The 15,606-nt window shown below is 51.4% G+C and overlaps 2 protein-coding genes across 2 annotated transcripts; both read left to right on the forward strand.

Annotated features, from left to right (window-relative positions):
* Positions 1–104: 104 nt before the first annotated feature.
* On the forward strand, positions 105–13,040 carry tom1 (E3 ubiquitin-protein ligase TOM1). The gene is made up of 5 exons (XM_025666448.1): positions 105–316; positions 403–4,267; positions 4,336–8,187; positions 8,248–12,492; positions 12,547–13,040. Exons 1-5 carry the CDS (start codon positions 269–271, stop codon positions 12,639–12,641), a joined length of 12,105 nt encoding a protein of 4,034 aa, XP_025531601.1. The 5' UTR covers positions 105–268; the 3' UTR covers positions 12,642–13,040.
* A 161-nt stretch (positions 13,041–13,201) lies between these two features.
* Positions 13,202–15,046, forward strand: BO86DRAFT_406870 (ribose-phosphate diphosphokinase). Its single transcript, XM_025674220.1, has 4 exons — positions 13,202–13,454; positions 13,528–13,619; positions 13,704–14,076; positions 14,135–15,046. The coding sequence occupies exons 1-4, from the start codon at positions 13,384–13,386 to the stop codon at positions 14,559–14,561; spliced, it is 963 nt and encodes a 320-aa protein (XP_025531602.1). The 5' UTR covers positions 13,202–13,383; the 3' UTR covers positions 14,562–15,046.
* The last annotated feature ends 560 nt before the right edge of the window (positions 15,047–15,606 follow it).

The following is a 15,606-nucleotide window of genomic DNA, read 5'->3' on the forward strand; positions in this document are numbered from 1 at the left end:
CTTTCTCCAACCTTATAACCTATTCCGATCGGGCAGAGTCCTTTGCATTCTACCAACTCGTCCCCAACACTCCGGGTCTGTTCCTTGACCGCTTCACTCTTTAGTTTGCTCGAGGCAGAAAGTCGGGAAAAAAACGTCATAAGTCCTTCTCGCGACTTGATCCGCGACCCGGTCTCCACGACCACCCCTCCCCCCTCCACCCTCGTAAAGAGGAGTTTCTCGAGTCCTTTACATTTCCTCATGACCGCCGGTCCTCACAATCGTAATCATGGGGAGAATTAAAAAGGTCGCGAGCCAGAAACATGAAGCTACGATCGTGAGTTCTTTTCGCTCCAACCCCGCGTGCCATCGTTGTTGATGTGAAGGCTGACTGAAAAATTTTCTCGCTCTCGGTGCGTTTAGTCGCCATATCTAGCAGAATTCATTACTCGTGCTACGACTATCTCGATTCCCGAGCTCCCGTCACATCTCAACAGCTTCTCTCGTCTATGGCCATTTCCCAGAGGCGACTTGTACCACTGGATCAACGTTCTCAACCGATTCGATGAGATTCTTGCATCTGTGATCGAGACGTATAATCTTAATCAAGGCCCGCAGACGAAATCTTTCAGCAGAGAGTTCTTGGTGCAGTGCTACGCGACAAATGAAAACGGCGGGGTTCCGGAGGATGTCGATGCCAGGTTGGATGCTCTGCAGTATGGCCCAGAAGGAGATAGGGAATTACTGGAAGTGATCATCGATTTCTCCCGACTCTTGCTGGAGAAGTGTGGCAACCGCAGTCTGTATGGTAGTAGTGAGCGCCTTGGGGATCTTCTCAACACCACATCGCCTTCTCTCCTCCAGTCAACTCTACGCCTATCGCTCTGCCTGGCACAGAGGTATCATTCACGCCACCGAGGTGGCTCCCATCTCCAGCAGAGCTTGCTAGCAGCACACTACAATATCGACTTAGAAAAACTGCAGAAGATTGCCGCCCCATTCCCTCGTCCGACTGGTGGGTCGCCTGCAGCAGCAGTCAAGACGAAGGAGAAGGGACCCCAGACTAAACACAACGCCAACGATCTGGTCACGCTGACTCGAGAGAACGACAGCTGGGATGAGTGGGGACATGTTCGATTGCTCTATTATCCGTCCGGACCATCGGAGCCAGCGAAGGCGTTGTTCGAGACCGGTAACAGCGGCCCTTTGGTGCAACCCCCCACTACTCCAACACCTCTGCGTAGAACTCACACTCACCCCACCCCACGCTTGAGTCGTCTGTCCACTACCGACGACTCACCCAGTTCTGTGATCGCGACTCCCGCAAAGCCAGATGAAGCGCTACGGGGCGGCACAAATCTTGAAATTCCCTATTCTAAGATCTCATCATCCAAGGCCGAAGATCTTCTTGCCACTCATGTGGGAGAGGTCCCAGACGACTCCAAGTATGAATTGCTGCACAGGATTCGCACTGCCCAGGGGTTGGCAACGTCTCGGGACAGCAGGGAGCAGATACTGGCCATTCGGATCCTTGCCCTCACCAACCTGGCCTATGTTTACCCCGAGCCGCTATTCCAACAAAAGATACTTCAGTATGATATGGAACAACCCAAGCGCCTTCAGATTGCTTTCCAATTGGCTGAACTTGTTCATCTTGGGGCAAGTGGTGATCTGAAAGTCTCACGGACTGTGCAGACATTGGCACTCCAGGCGCTCGACGCCCTTGCGAAACACAAGGCTCGTGCTATTGACGTCTGTGCTGCTTTGAGCGTGAATGTGAACCATGGTGTCTTGATGTTCCTCACCCGGAAGGTTGTCAATGAGCTGGGCTCCGAGGACAACGAGCAGGATGATGGTAGCCAGGATGAGTGGCGGGATGCTTTGCTTGCCTTATTGCGGACGCTGCCCGGATCAAGTACTAGGACTCCTGAGACTCTTGTTTCCGCCGGGCTGATCCCAATGTTCGTGGATGTCTTGAAGCTACGAACTGAGAAGGCTCGTCGAGTCTACTCCAGGGTAATGGAATTCTTGGATACCTTCGTCCACGCAGTTCGTGATGCACTTGGTACTCTTACTAGTTCGAAGGGATTCGATGCAATCTCAGACTTGATCGATCATGAAACCAAATCTTCTTTCGAGCATGTAAAAAACGGAAATGGACTTCCCCCGCAACACAAGACACCATCTATCGACTATCAGATCCCTTATTTCCAACAACAGACCCTCCGTTGGATGTTTCGTTTTGTCAATCATATCATGCAACACAATGGTGGTGGATTCGATCGTGTCCTTCGAAACCTGATCGACTCGCCTCAGCTGCTGACATCCTTGCGGCTTGTACTTGAAAATGCCCGGGTGTTCGGCTCTCATGTTTGGAGCAATGCGGTCAACATTCTCAGCAGCTTCATTCATAATGAGCCCACCAGCTACGCGGTCATTGCTGAGGCTGGACTCAGTAAAAGTCTGCTGGAAGCCGTTACGTTCTCCGAGCTGAAGATCGCCGAGAAGCCAGCGGCTGAACTGGAGAATGTTTCCACAGAAAATGAGCCCTCGACGACTGCGAGTACTGGAACTTCTGAACCTACAGCGACCAAGGAGAAAGCCCCTCGCGTCTATAGCATTGCACGACCGAAAGATGTAAGGCTGGCACCTGGGATAATGTCTGCTGCAGAAGCTCTTTCTTGCGTGCCTGCTGCGTTCGGAGCCATCTGTCTAAACTCATCAGGATTGGATTTGTTTCAGTCTTCCCATGCGCTGGAGAGTTTCTTCGAAATCTTCGAGAACCCGGAGCATGTGAAATGCTTGAAAGACGACCCGAACCTGGTCCGCTCCTTGGGTACTACCTTTGACGAGCTCGTGCGGCATCATCCAGCTTTGAAGTCCCATGTCATGACTGCAGTCATTGTCATGGTCGCCCGTGTGGGCCTCCTCTGCAAAACTAAAGCTTGGTCACATGGTTTGGGAGCAAAACTTTGGACAGAAGATCAGCAAGGCAAGCAAGTCCTTGCAGGATCTACTTCTCATCTGTTGAACGCAATCGGAACTGAGAGTCAGGATTCTTCTGATGCTCAATCTTCGCTTGGGATTCCCCATCTCAACTCCAACTCGCTTCCGAATGGTGGAAAGCTTCAAATTGGCGATCTAAGTCAAATTCTGCCCTCTTCGGACAAACAAGTTGAGCCCAAGAATGTAGATGATTCAGGGCTCACGGCTACGGACTACCTTTATCCTGTTGTTCGTTTCTTGGGGGCCTTCTTTGAGAACCAAGCCAACTGCACATACTTCATCGAGTCTGGTGCCGCGGAGTTCATTCTCGACTTCGCGACCCTACAGAGCCTTCCCTTTGATTTCCACAACACGGAAGCCAATCAGGAGCTTGCTGTTCTCGTGCATATGTTAGCAGAAACCAAACCTCATGTGGTCGTACCGTCTCTTTTGCAGCGGACCGAGCGGGCCGTTGACATGCTCGCGGAATTCTGGCAGAAGCCCGAAAACCTCCACAACGGCTTCTTTAGTCCTTTGATTAAACAGTCGTCTCAGCCTGGGTCGGAGGATAAAGGCAAAGAAACACTTTCCCCCGCATTGACAGATGGAACGTATCTTGCCAAGCACATGGGGGCTGCACTTGTTTTGACAGACTTCCTTCGCGAGATTTTCTCCATGCCCCTATATCAATCCCGCCCCAGTCTACAGCTTCCGATTTTTGTCCAGGTGAACCTAGCTGACCATTACTGCTCGCTTGTGAAGAAACTTGGGGGATTGCATGCTGCTTGCGTCTGGGAGGAGATTCTGCTTGAGAAGAACATTCCTGATACTTGGGATCAGGCCACGAAAGTGCAACAGTCTGGTGCTACTTCCGAGAAGCCCGCCGATGCTCAATTGCAGCAAAATTCTGATGCTGTACTTGCTCCTAGCGTTGAATCCCAACGGGAGGGCTCAGCTGCAAGCGACGCCGCTCAGGCAGGTGCCATGCAAGAGGCGAAGCCGAACGCATCCAAAGTGCCTGAAACTGGAGTCGCCTTCACGAATGCACAAGCTCTGCGATACCTCTTGAGTTCTTTGCCTTCCTCTATCACGGGATTCTTTCACAATCTGGGTCTCGGTCTGAGCGGAAAGAAGAGATATGATGCTTACCAGAAACAGAACGCAACTTCAGTGGCTGAGGAGATTGCGCAAGCTGTGCTCGAGCAGTTGCGATTCCAGCCTCCAAAATCAAGCCAGAGCTCGAAGCTGCGTTTTGCTTACCTCATTGTCATACTTTCTTCCTTCTCGCATCTGCTTTACGAGGGTGAGTATATATGGTCATCAATATTGCCCCTCGACGACATAATAACTAATCATTCTTGTTTTTCATAGTCACGCCGGACCGCCCGCATGCACACTATTTGACAATGGTGCTGTTTGCGTTCAAGAGACTTGAAGGCTTAAAAGCGATGAAAGAGATCTGTGACCTATTTGTCCAAGAGGTGAAGACTCTCACACCGCCAGAAAATGTTCCAGAGTCTGAGACAGATGTCTCTGCGAGACTCACTTCCGCATACGGTGGTATCAAGATCATTCTCGGCTTCTTTTCGGAGCTCGCCTCGGGCAAGAACATAATGGAGTCTAGCCAAACACAATCGATGACAACAAGCGGTGACCGGGACCGGGACCGACCAGATTACTTCCAGCCTGCCCAGTTTCTCGTTGATCTTCGAATGGAAATTTTGCCAATGGCCCGTGAAATGTGGAACTCCGATTTCGCCACACAGTCGTCCAGTTCTGTTGTCAAGTGCCTGATCGACATCTTGCGCTCTTCTCTTGATGGTGACCATGAGGCCGGAGCTGCTCGGCAATCCGATACGCCTCCTGCTCTGGTAGATGTATCTCGACGAGCGTTTGTCATCAGCAGGGATCGGTTGCTTTTACTTCGGGAGAAGGGGTTTGATAACGATCTTCTGAACGAGGCAGCGTATCGATGCTACAATCACGGTACTGCCGAAGAATACTGTAGGGCACAAAATTGGTTGCGGGCCCCGCCCAGAGTACCCCCGCCGCCTAACGACATCGAGTCCGTCCGTTCTTTCACACCACCCGGGGCCGAGCCAGCTGAAGATGCTGCAGGAGACTCGCCGTTCAGCGGCGTACTCGATCGATCTGCGCTCGCCCTGCTCTTGGCTCAGGCCTCGGGTCGGCCAACCGAAGACGGATCACGCCCCGAGCAGGCTCAAGGCAGGAACGAGGATAGCGAAGTCAGGCATGGTACAGAGTTCTTAGCTAGAGCATTGACTCATATTCTCAATGACGACCACGGAGCAGGGGATGATGAACGGGGGCATCCGTCCAACAGGATTCCACGCAATACTTCAACTGCTGAAGGCATTCTCTCCAGTCCCTTGAACCAAGCCGCTCATCAAGCGTCCGAACAACGTTCAGAACAGCTAACAAGGCGACGCCAAGTGGTCACAGTTGAAGACTTGGATACCGAACGAGAGACAGTTCGCTCAAATCTGATTGAACGTTGCTTGGATGTTCTGAACGAGCACCACGATGTGTCTTTCGAATTGGCCGACCTCATTGCTTCGGCTACCAGAAAGCACCGTGATCCAGAAAGCTTCCGCAGGGACGTTGGCGAGATTCTGGTCCAGTCGCTGGTATCGTTACAGATGGAGAATTTCCAGGCAGCTGGTAAGAAGGTAGCCGCCTATGCTCACCTTCTTGCCTTGGTTGTGCAAGACCGAGAAATGTACAGTGCTGCTTTAGGAGAGCTTAAGGAATGTTTCTCGACTTTCCTCGGGTTCGTCCAAGTAACTCCAGAGAAGTCCGCCGATGAAACGTTCCCCTGGATTGGACATGTATTGCTTGTCCTGGAGAAGTTGCTTTCAGACGATGCCCAGCCGCCTCAAATCCGCTGGACGCCACCTGGCAACGATGCTGCAAACGCCGACGACGAAGGCCCAGCTCATCTGGAAGAATCGCTTGTTGCACCCGACCAGAAGATGCAGTTGTTCGAAGCATTGGTCGAAGTGTTGCCTAGGGTTGGCAAAGATGACACTTTGGCTCTTTCCATTTGCCGGATTCTCGTGATTCTTACTCGAAGCCGCGAGATCGCTGCCCGCCTAGGTGAAAAGCGCAGCCTACAGCGTCTGTTTGTCATGGTCAAGCAGCTCTCCAGTGCCACAAATGAGAAGTTGCAGTCAGCCTTCATGTTGATCCTGAGACACATTGTTGAAGATGAGGATACGATCCGCCAGATAATGAGAAGCGAGATTGTTGCCAACTTCGAAACCAAGTCTACTCGCCAAGTTGACACCACTGGCTATGTACGCCAAATGTACCATCTTGTGCTTAGATCCCCAGAACTGTTCGTGGAAGTTACAAACGAAAAGCTCAAGCTGCAGCGATTTGATAACCGGCAACGTCCGCAGGTCCTCGTACTGAAGACTGAGAAGAATAATGCCTCACAAGTGTCTTCTACATCTAAGCAAGGAGATGAGAAGCCAAGCAGTGGTGAGGCTCAGTCGGGAGACGCATCAACTGTCGACGATAAAGACAAGCCAAAGACCACTGCTGAACTCAAGCCACCCGTGGTAGAAAATCCGGATGGCGTTATACACTATCTTCTCTCTGAACTTCTGTCTTACAAGGACGTTGATGACAAGGAACCCTCGACTGAAACTGCAGATACAGCTGCCCCTGATCAGTCGGAGACCCAGACCGATGCTGAGATGTCTGTTGATGAGCCATTGCCATCAGTCACCAGCAATGACGCTCAAGGCACCCGAAGTTCCAAGAAATCGGATAAGCCTGCTTTTAAGGCTGATGACCATCCAATTTACATCTATCGCTGCTTCCTTCTGCAGTGTTTGACTGAGCTCCTTTCGTCGTACAATCGCACCAAGGTTGAATTCATCAACTTCTCACGCAAAGCCGATCCTCTCGCAACAACCCCTTCGAAGCCTCGCTCCGGAATCTTGAATTACCTTCTGAACGCTCTTGTACCCATTGGGACCATGGAACATGACGAGTCCGTCGCTTTTAAGAAGCGCAGCAACACATCTGCTTGGACGATGCGTGTGCTCGTTGCTCTATGCGCCAAAACTGGTGAATTCGGTGGGATTAGAGGGCGTCGCAATGAGCCCACTTTCAACGAGGAAGACGAGCCTGAACTTGTCTTCGTGCGTAGATTCGTCCTTGAACATGCTCTACGATGCTATAAAGAGGCGAACTCCTCGACTGAGCCTTTGGATGCCAAGTATGCCAGGCTGATGTCTCTTGCAGATCTTTTCGACAAGATGCTGAGCGGGTACACGTACGGCTCGAGTGAGTCGGGCTTCCCATCGTCTGTCAGGCAGCTAGGGAAGACCATGTTTGAGAAACACTTCATTTCGGCTCTCACTGCCTCGGTGGCGGAGATCGATCTCAATTTCCCGGCATCCAAACGGGTCATCAAGTATATCCTCCGGCCCATTAACAAACTCACGCAGACGGCAGTTATTCTGAGCGAAAATTCAGATATATCTACTCTAGGTGAGACTGAGGACGATGAGATCTCATCGGCTACATCGGTATCGGATATGGAGGACGACCGTGAAGAGACCCCTGATCTGTTCCGCCATTCTACACTTGGCATGCTGGAGCCTCGTCATGAAGAGGAGACGAGCTCTGAAGAGTCCGAAGAAGAAGATGATGAGATGTATGACGATGAATATGACGAAGAAATGGACTATGACGAGGAGCTACCGGAAGATGATGGCGAGGTTGTAAGTGATGAAGATGAGATTGAAGGCATGGGACCTATTGAAGGCCTTCCCGGTGACAACGGCATGGATATTGAAGTCGTCCTTGATGACGAAGACGACGACGACGATGATGAAGACGACGAAGATGATGATGAGGAGGACGATGACGTCTCTGAAATGGATGATGACGATATCCTCGCTGGCGAAATCACCGGTGACCATGACAACGACAGTCTCGATGAAGGAGATGAGGACGAATGGGAAAGTGAAGACATGTCTGAAGGTGATGAGGAAGCCGAGATCATGAATCAATTCGAAGACGAGTTGGATGATATCAGGCAAGCCGATCAACGTGGCGATGGGCAGCGTTTTGACGACTTGTTCCGAGTTCTCAATGAGGCTGCTGGTGGCGTCGATGGACTTCAGGCTGATAGCCTTGACGACATGCATGACGATATGGTCGACGATGAGTTGGCAGAAGATGAAGGTCAGTAGCTCCATCAACTCATTTCCCTTTTGCTCGTACGATGTGCTAACGTCGCCCCAGAAGACGAAGAGATCGACGAATTGGAGGAGGAACTCGAGGACGCCGATGAAGATCAAGGCTCCTATCAAGGGTTCGACGACGAGGAAGATCTTATTGACCCTTGGGGATGGGACGCTGACGATCATCCGCCTCGCGGTCATCATCGATTCCGTGGCACCCAACCCGCCTGGGCTGCTGTCACAGGAATCATGCCCAGTCGCCATGGCATTGTTCCTATCCCGCCCTACCGACTTCACCGGACTCAGATTCCACCCCGAGGTGGGGCTGATGACGGAACAAATCCTCTCCTTGTTCGTACTGACCGTGGCTCTGACGCTGTCGGCCAACCCCGTGGACCCGGTAATGAGGCGTTCACAGATTGGGTTCATGGCATGGAGCCCGTGTCAACCGGCCGCCTTCTCCCCATGGACAGTCCTGTCAGCTTCATGAACGCAATTATGCAGGCAATTGGGAATCAAGGAGCTCCTGGATTTGGTGTTGTCACTCGCCCAGATGGTATTCATGTCCATGTCGACAGACGCGCTATCCCTTCCAACCGTATTCAAGATATTTTTGGGCTTGGCAGACAACAGGCCGCACCCTCTCGGTCTAGAGATGACCCTTCGCAGGCCGTGAGCTTCGCTTTAGCCCCAACCAAGACCCGATGGCAAGAGGAGGCTCGCATTCTGTTCAGCAACAACTATGTTGAGAAGACCCAGCGAGTGATCAACTCTCTACTAAAGATCCTGGTCCCACCTGCTATTGAGGAAGGAAAGAGACTCGAGAAACAGGCGGAGGAAGAGCGCAAACGCAAGGAAGAGGAGCGTGCAGAGCGTGAACGTCAGGAGCGTATTGCTCGGGAGGAAGAGGAGAAAGAGCGCAAGCAGAAGGAAGAAGAAGAGAATGCTCGGAGACAGCAAGAGCTTGAACGTCAGGAAGCAGAGCGACAGGCTGCAGGCGTTGATATGGAGCCAATGGACGATGTGCAGCAAACCGATGTGGTCGCCCAAGCGACTGAGTCAGCCCAAGCGGACACAGGACCATCGGAGCCTGCCCGCCGCGTGCACACAACAATCAGAGGACGTCAAGTCGATATTACCGGGATGGAGATTGACCCCGAGTATCTTGAAGCTTTACCTGAAGAACTAAGGGAAGAAGTCATCATGCAGCAACTCGCAGAACAACGATCCCAAGCTGCTGCTGCTGGCGAGGAGCCTACTGAAATCAACCAAGAATTCTTGGAAGCCTTGCCTCCGGAGATCCGAGACGAATTGCTGCAGCAAGAGGCCGCTGATCGTCGTCGCCGTGAGCGTGACAATGCCCGCAGACAAGCTCCTACCACTGAAGGCGCCCAGGTACACGCCGGAGAGATGGACGTACCAGATTTCTTTGCGACCCTCAATCCTTCTCTGCGACAAGCTATTCTTGCTGATCAGCCTGACGAAGTCCTTGCGACCTTAGGTCCCGAGCTCGTAGCTGAAGCTCGTGCTTTGCCCGGCAGACGTTTAGAGCAATTCGATGACATCACCAGAGTCGAACACCGCCATAGGAATGAGCCAGCCGATGATCAAGAGCCAAAGAAGCAACAGCGGCGCCAGATTGTTCAGATGCTTGACAAAGCCGGCGTTGCTACATTGCTGCGCTTGATGTTCATGCCTCTTCAAGGCAATGCTCGCCATCAATTGAATGACATTCTCCACAACGTATGTGAGAACCGCCATAACAGGGTTGAAGTCATCAGTCTCCTTCTTTCTGTCTTGCAGGATGGAAGTGGGGACGTGTCTGCCATTGAGCGCAGCTTTGCTCAGCTCTCGCTCCGTGCCAAGCCGGCTTCTGTTCAGAAGACCCCTCAAACCATCAAGCGCAATTTGTCGTTCCAGACTTCCTCGAACGTCAGCAATGAGGTGACTCCGACTATGGTGGTGCAGCAATGCTTGGGGACCTTGTCATTCTTGTCTCAATACAATCCACAGATCGCTTGGTTCTTCCTTACCGAGCATGATTCGTCGTCTTCCCTGAAACTTAAAGCATTCCGCAAGGGCAAGGGCAAGGAGAACCGTGCCAGCAAGTTTGCGCTCAACGCGTTGTTGACTCTGCTTGACCGCAAGCTGATCATGGAAAATCCCAATTGCATGGAACAATTATCCAGTCTCCTGAGCAGCATCACCCAGCCTCTGACTCTTCTACTTCGACGCGAAAAGGAGCGACAGGAGGAAGAGAGCAAGAGCAAGAAGTCTGAGCAACCAAAGATTGAGCATGGCTCCGGCGAACAACAGCAGAGCGCTTCCGCGGAACAGGAAAGCTCTACTGCAGACGCCACAATGACAGACGCTCCAGTTCCCACTGTCGAGACCACACAGACATCGGCACAGACTGATGAAAGTGCGGTAGCCAGCACAGGTGATAAGGCAAAGGGTTCAACAGAGGAAGAGAAGCACAAGAAGAAGACCCTTGAGCCCCCAGTTGTCCCTGATCACAACCTTCAATTGGTGGTTCATATCCTTGCAGCCCGCGAATGCAATGGCAAGACCTTCAGAGACACACTGTCTACCATCAATAACCTGTCTGCCGTCCCGGGAGCCAGGGACACCATTGGAAACGAGCTGGTTAGGCAGGCTCAAGCTTTAAGCACGGTCATCCTTACAGACCTGGACGAACTCCTGTCGCACATCCACCAAGCCCGGACTGGTACCGATATGCAGGGCTTGGCATTGGCGAAGTTCTCTCCAGCCAGCTCCGATCAAGCCAAGTTGCTGCGAGTCTTGACAGCGCTTGATTATCTATTCGACCCCAACCGCGCAGACAAGGTCAAGGGAAGCGAGTCTGAAACCAGTGCCGCTAAAGAGGATGTCATGCAAACCTTATACGAGTGCGCTACGTTCGGACCATTGTGGACTAGGTTAAGCGAATGCTTGACCGTTATTCGACAGAAAGAGAACATGCTGAACGTCGCGACTATCCTTTTGCCTTTGATTGAAGCCTTGATGGTTGTATGCAAGAACACCACGCTGAAAGATACGTCTATCTCGCGGAACAGCCGTGAGCTCTCGGTCGCGAGCACTTCAGCTGACAATGCTCCCAATATGGAGAGTCTTTTCTTCAAGTTCACCGAAGAGCATCGCAAAATCCTGAACGAACTTGTCCGGCAAAACCCCCGACTGATGAGCGGCACATTCTCACTATTGGTCAAGAACCCCAAGGTACTCGAGTTTGATAACAAGCGCAACTATTTCACTCGTCGCTTGCATTCTCGTGGTGCGGAGCCTCGCCATCCTCACCCTCCTCTACAGCTGTCCGTTAGACGTGACCAGGTTTTCCTCGACTCCTTCAAGTCTCTGTACTTCAAGACGGCCGATGAACTGAAGTTCGGAAAGTTGAATGTGCGCTTCCATGGTGAAGAGGGTGTCGATGCAGGCGGTGTGACTAGGGAATGGTTCCAAGTTCTCGCACGCGGCATGTTCAATCCCAATTACGCTCTATTCATTCCTGTGGCTTCGGACAGAACTACCTTCCATCCCAACCGTTTGAGTGGTGTCAACTCAGAGCATCTGATGTTCTTCAAATTCATCGGACGGATCATTGGCAAGGCTTTGTACGAAGGCCGCGTCCTGGATTGTCACTTCAGTCGCGCAGTTTACAAATGTATCCTCAGTCGGTCAGTGTCTATCAAGGATATGGAGACTTTGGATCTCGACTACTACAAGTCTCTTCTTTGGATGCTTGAAAATGACATCACGGACATCATCACGGAGACGTTTGCTGTCGAGACGGATGACTTTGGTGAGAAACAGGTGATCGACCTTATCGAGAATGGTAGGAATATCCCGGTCACCGAAGAGAACAAGGAGGAATACGTGCAACGTGTCGTCGATTACCGCTTGATTGGGTCCGTCAAGGAGCAACTGGACAACTTCCTGAAGGGATTCCATGAGATTATTCCTGCCGATTTGATTTCGATCTTCAACGAGCAGGAGCTCGAGTTGCTGATCTCCGGTCTGCCAGAGATTGACGTCGACGACTGGAAGGTCAACACCGAGTACCACAACTATTCGGCCTCGTCGCCCCAGATCCAGTGGTTCTGGCGTGCTGTCCGCTCATTCGACAAGGAAGAGCGTGCTAAGCTCTTGCAGTTCGTCACGGGCACGAGCAAGGTTCCATTGAACGGTTTCAAGGAGTTGGAGGGTATGAATGGAGTCAGTCGGTTCAATATCCATCGGGATTATGGCAACAAGGATCGCCTACCAAGTTCCCACACTTGTTTCAACCGTAAGTACACAGAATCCATCGGCTGAAGTCCCGCATGCTAACTCTGACCCGCAGAACTCGATCTGCCTGAGTACGAGAGCTACGAGACTCTGAGGCACCGTCTATACACCGCGATGACTGCTGGTAGCGAATATTTCGGGTTTGCATAAAACGACGGCGCTCATCCATCTTGTTGTTCACTTGAACAATGGGGTCATAATTCATCATGCTTTTCCGTCTCCTTAATGCTGAAGCATATGATGGCGTTCTCATGATTTCTTTATTCATGAACTAGTTTGTACAATGCTGGGCTGATGGGTTTGTTTTCTTTGCAGAGGCATGGCCAGGACCGGGGGTTTCATTGACAATTCGCCTGAAGTGCAGGTCAGACGGCTGTCACGGTTACTAGAATGGTCCAGACCTGCCCCGTTTAATCCTTTTCTTTTTACTTTTACTTTTACAATTTGTTGCCTTCAGTTTCTGTGTTGAAAGGTTTTCTCATCTTATGTACTTTCTCCCCATCAGCCATGGTTACAGATCAGATCAATGCGATTGTAGTTCTGTTATACTCCACCATCCACGACTCATAGTTAGTTGGTTACCCGATTACTCATCATTGCCCCGATCCGGAAGTCTGGAGGCGGTAAGGGGAAGTGGGTCCGGGGTCACGGGATGGCATTTTTTTCTGCTGGGCGAAAAAGTCACCCGCCGGCGGGGCATTCGATCTCAACTTCTTCAGTCGCTTTTCGGTTTCCGGTGTATGCGCCTCTCGTCTCTCCTGGGCGTGCTCTATCTTGATTACTGACGTGGTTCAATTCTCATCACATCCGGAAGCTGCCTGCTCATCGGATCCCTTCTATCATCCCTTTCCCGTCCGCGCAATTTCCCAGACCCTTCATCTCGCGATTCACAATGGCAACCAACTCAATCAAGCTTCTGACTGGTAACAGTCACCCCGAGCTTGCAAACCTCGTGGCCGCTCGGTATGCGCTATAGAAGGAGCCTTGGTTTAGTCCTACTGCATATCATGGGCTAACAAGTTGCTTTGACCGGCAGGCTTGGCATTGAGTTGACCAAGATCATGGTCCTACAATACTCCAACCAGGAAACGAGCGTCACGATCGGTGAAAGTGTACGAGATGAGGATGGTATTGTTGCCCTGGCTCTGTTTATTGTCTCTTTATTCGGTGAGGAGAGAAGTACTCGCCGCTAACATGGACTTTGGTTTGCAGTCTTCATTCTGCAGTCGACGCGCCCGAATGACATCAACGACGGTCTGATGGAACTGCTAATCATGATCAACGCTTGCAAAACCGCCTCCGCCAGACGTATCACAGCCGTCATCCCTAACTTCCCCTATGCGCGCCAAGATAAGAAAGATAAGAGCCGTGCGCCGATCACCGCGAAGCTCATGGCCAACATGCTTCAGACTGCCGGCTGCAACCATGTCATCACCATGGACTTGCATGCCAGTCAGATCCAGGGCTTCTTTAACGTCCCCGTCGACAACCTGTATGCCGAGCCTAGCATGTTGAAGTGGATCCGGGAACATCTGGACGTGACCAACTGCGTCATCGTCAGTCCTGATGCCGGTGGTGCCAAGCGGTAAGCAACTGACACACTCGATCTTGTTCTGAGGACGCACGTGCTGACTGTCGAACAGTGCCACTGCCATCGCCGACCGCCTTGACCTGCAATTCGCCCTGATCCACAAGGAGCGTCCCCGCCCTAACGAGGTCTCGCGCATGGTCCTCGTCGGTAGCGTGAAGGACAAGATTGCTATCATTGTTGACGACATGGCCGACACCTGTGGTACCCTCGTCAAGGCCGCCGACACGGTCATGCAGCACGGTGCTAAGGAGGTTAACGCCATTGTTGTCCACGGTATCCTCTCCGGCAAGGCCACCGAGAACATCAACAACAGCTGCCTCAGCCGTGTCGTTGTTACCAACACCGTCCCTCACGCCGAGAAGAAGGAGCAGTGCGACAAGATTGAGACCATCGATATCAGCCCCACCCTTGCCGAAGCCTGCAGACGTACCCACAACGGCGAATCCGTCAGCTTCTTGTTCTCTCACGCCGTCGCTTAAATGCATCAATGGCTTTCGACAGTGTGAGGGTGGAGGTAGCACGGTGCTGCGTTGGTGATTTATCCTCCATGTTGAGCATGATCAGGTTCTTTCATGAATATTGAAGGATCTTGGGATTTTTCAACTTATGATACTAGGAGCTCGGACGGGATGTAGTAGTCCCTCCTTGCGCCTTCGCTTGTTCTTTTTCTTTTTCTACTTTAAACGCAGCATCTTTAGATTATGCGGATTGCATGAAACACATGAGGCAGAGAGCCCTGGACGGGTTGGATGAAAATGGATTGAGAGAAAGATACGGGGGGGGAAGCCAAGGCTGTCTTTTTCTTTCTTTGCCTGTTTTGGCTTTGTTTATCAACTCCAATTGAAGCATATGTACATATATTTACAACCCCCTCGGAGTTTTGCCCTATTTCGGTCTGAGTTTGAACTTCGACCACCAAGTACCCTTTATGAGCGGAATGAAATATGAAATGGATTTGATAGAGATTTTGAGGTTGTGCTTGATGTTTGGCGGTGTAGACTGGGAGGTATCTTGGATTATTCGTTGCCTTAGATCGGATGTGATTTGTTTACATAGGATAGTACTTCAAGATCCGGAGCAAGGGGCTCTTGCATTGAGGCAGCCATTGGGAACTGTTTTCTCGATCTTTAGAGCACGAACTTCGATTCGGATTGTCAATTCACCTTGGGTTTACTATGTACTGTAATGCCACAGGAGCAAAAACACAGTATCAGATTGATCAACTGAGAAAGAGAGCATCCACCCACCCTCGGTACATATATATACGTACCATTCGTGTCGCAGGATAATCCCCGAATGCAGTACCTTGCAATTATCAAGACGCACACACTCGTAAGCACTACGAAAGGTATAGCGTCTACTCTCATGTTCTGCGACTACGTGTTAACATAAACAATCTAGCCGTCGAATATAGTTGAGGATGGTTATGCCAGTGTCCACTGAGTCCGATGGGCGAATGTACCTTGCTCAATAGGAAGGTGGCTTCCGCTGCAGTGCTGCCCTGAATTCCTGACCTCGTCGTTC

This window comes from Aspergillus japonicus, assembly GCF_003184785.1.
Source record: "Aspergillus japonicus CBS 114.51 unplaced genomic scaffold BO86scaffold_5, whole genome shotgun sequence".
NCBI lineage: Eukaryota > Fungi > Ascomycota > Eurotiomycetes > Eurotiales > Aspergillaceae > Aspergillus > Aspergillus japonicus.

Coding starts and splice junctions, on each gene's coding strand:
- BO86DRAFT_406870 (XM_025674220.1), top strand. CDS start 13,384: ATGGCAACCAACTCAATCAAGCTTCTGACTGGTAACAGTCACCCCGAG. Junction 13,620..13,703: donor AAGTGTACGAGATGAGGATG/GTATTGTTGCCC, acceptor TTTGGTTTGCAG/TCTTCATTCTGCAGTCGACG. Junction 14,077..14,134: donor GATGCCGGTGGTGCCAAGCG/GTAAGCAACTGA, acceptor ACTGTCGAACAG/TGCCACTGCCATCGCCGACC.
- tom1 (XM_025666448.1), top strand. CDS start 269: ATGGGGAGAATTAAAAAGGTCGCGAGCCAGAAACATGAAGCTACGATC. Junction 317..402: donor AGAAACATGAAGCTACGATC/GTGAGTTCTTTT, acceptor CGGTGCGTTTAG/TCGCCATATCTAGCAGAATT. Junction 4,268..4,335: donor CTCGCATCTGCTTTACGAGG/GTGAGTATATAT, acceptor TGTTTTTCATAG/TCACGCCGGACCGCCCGCAT.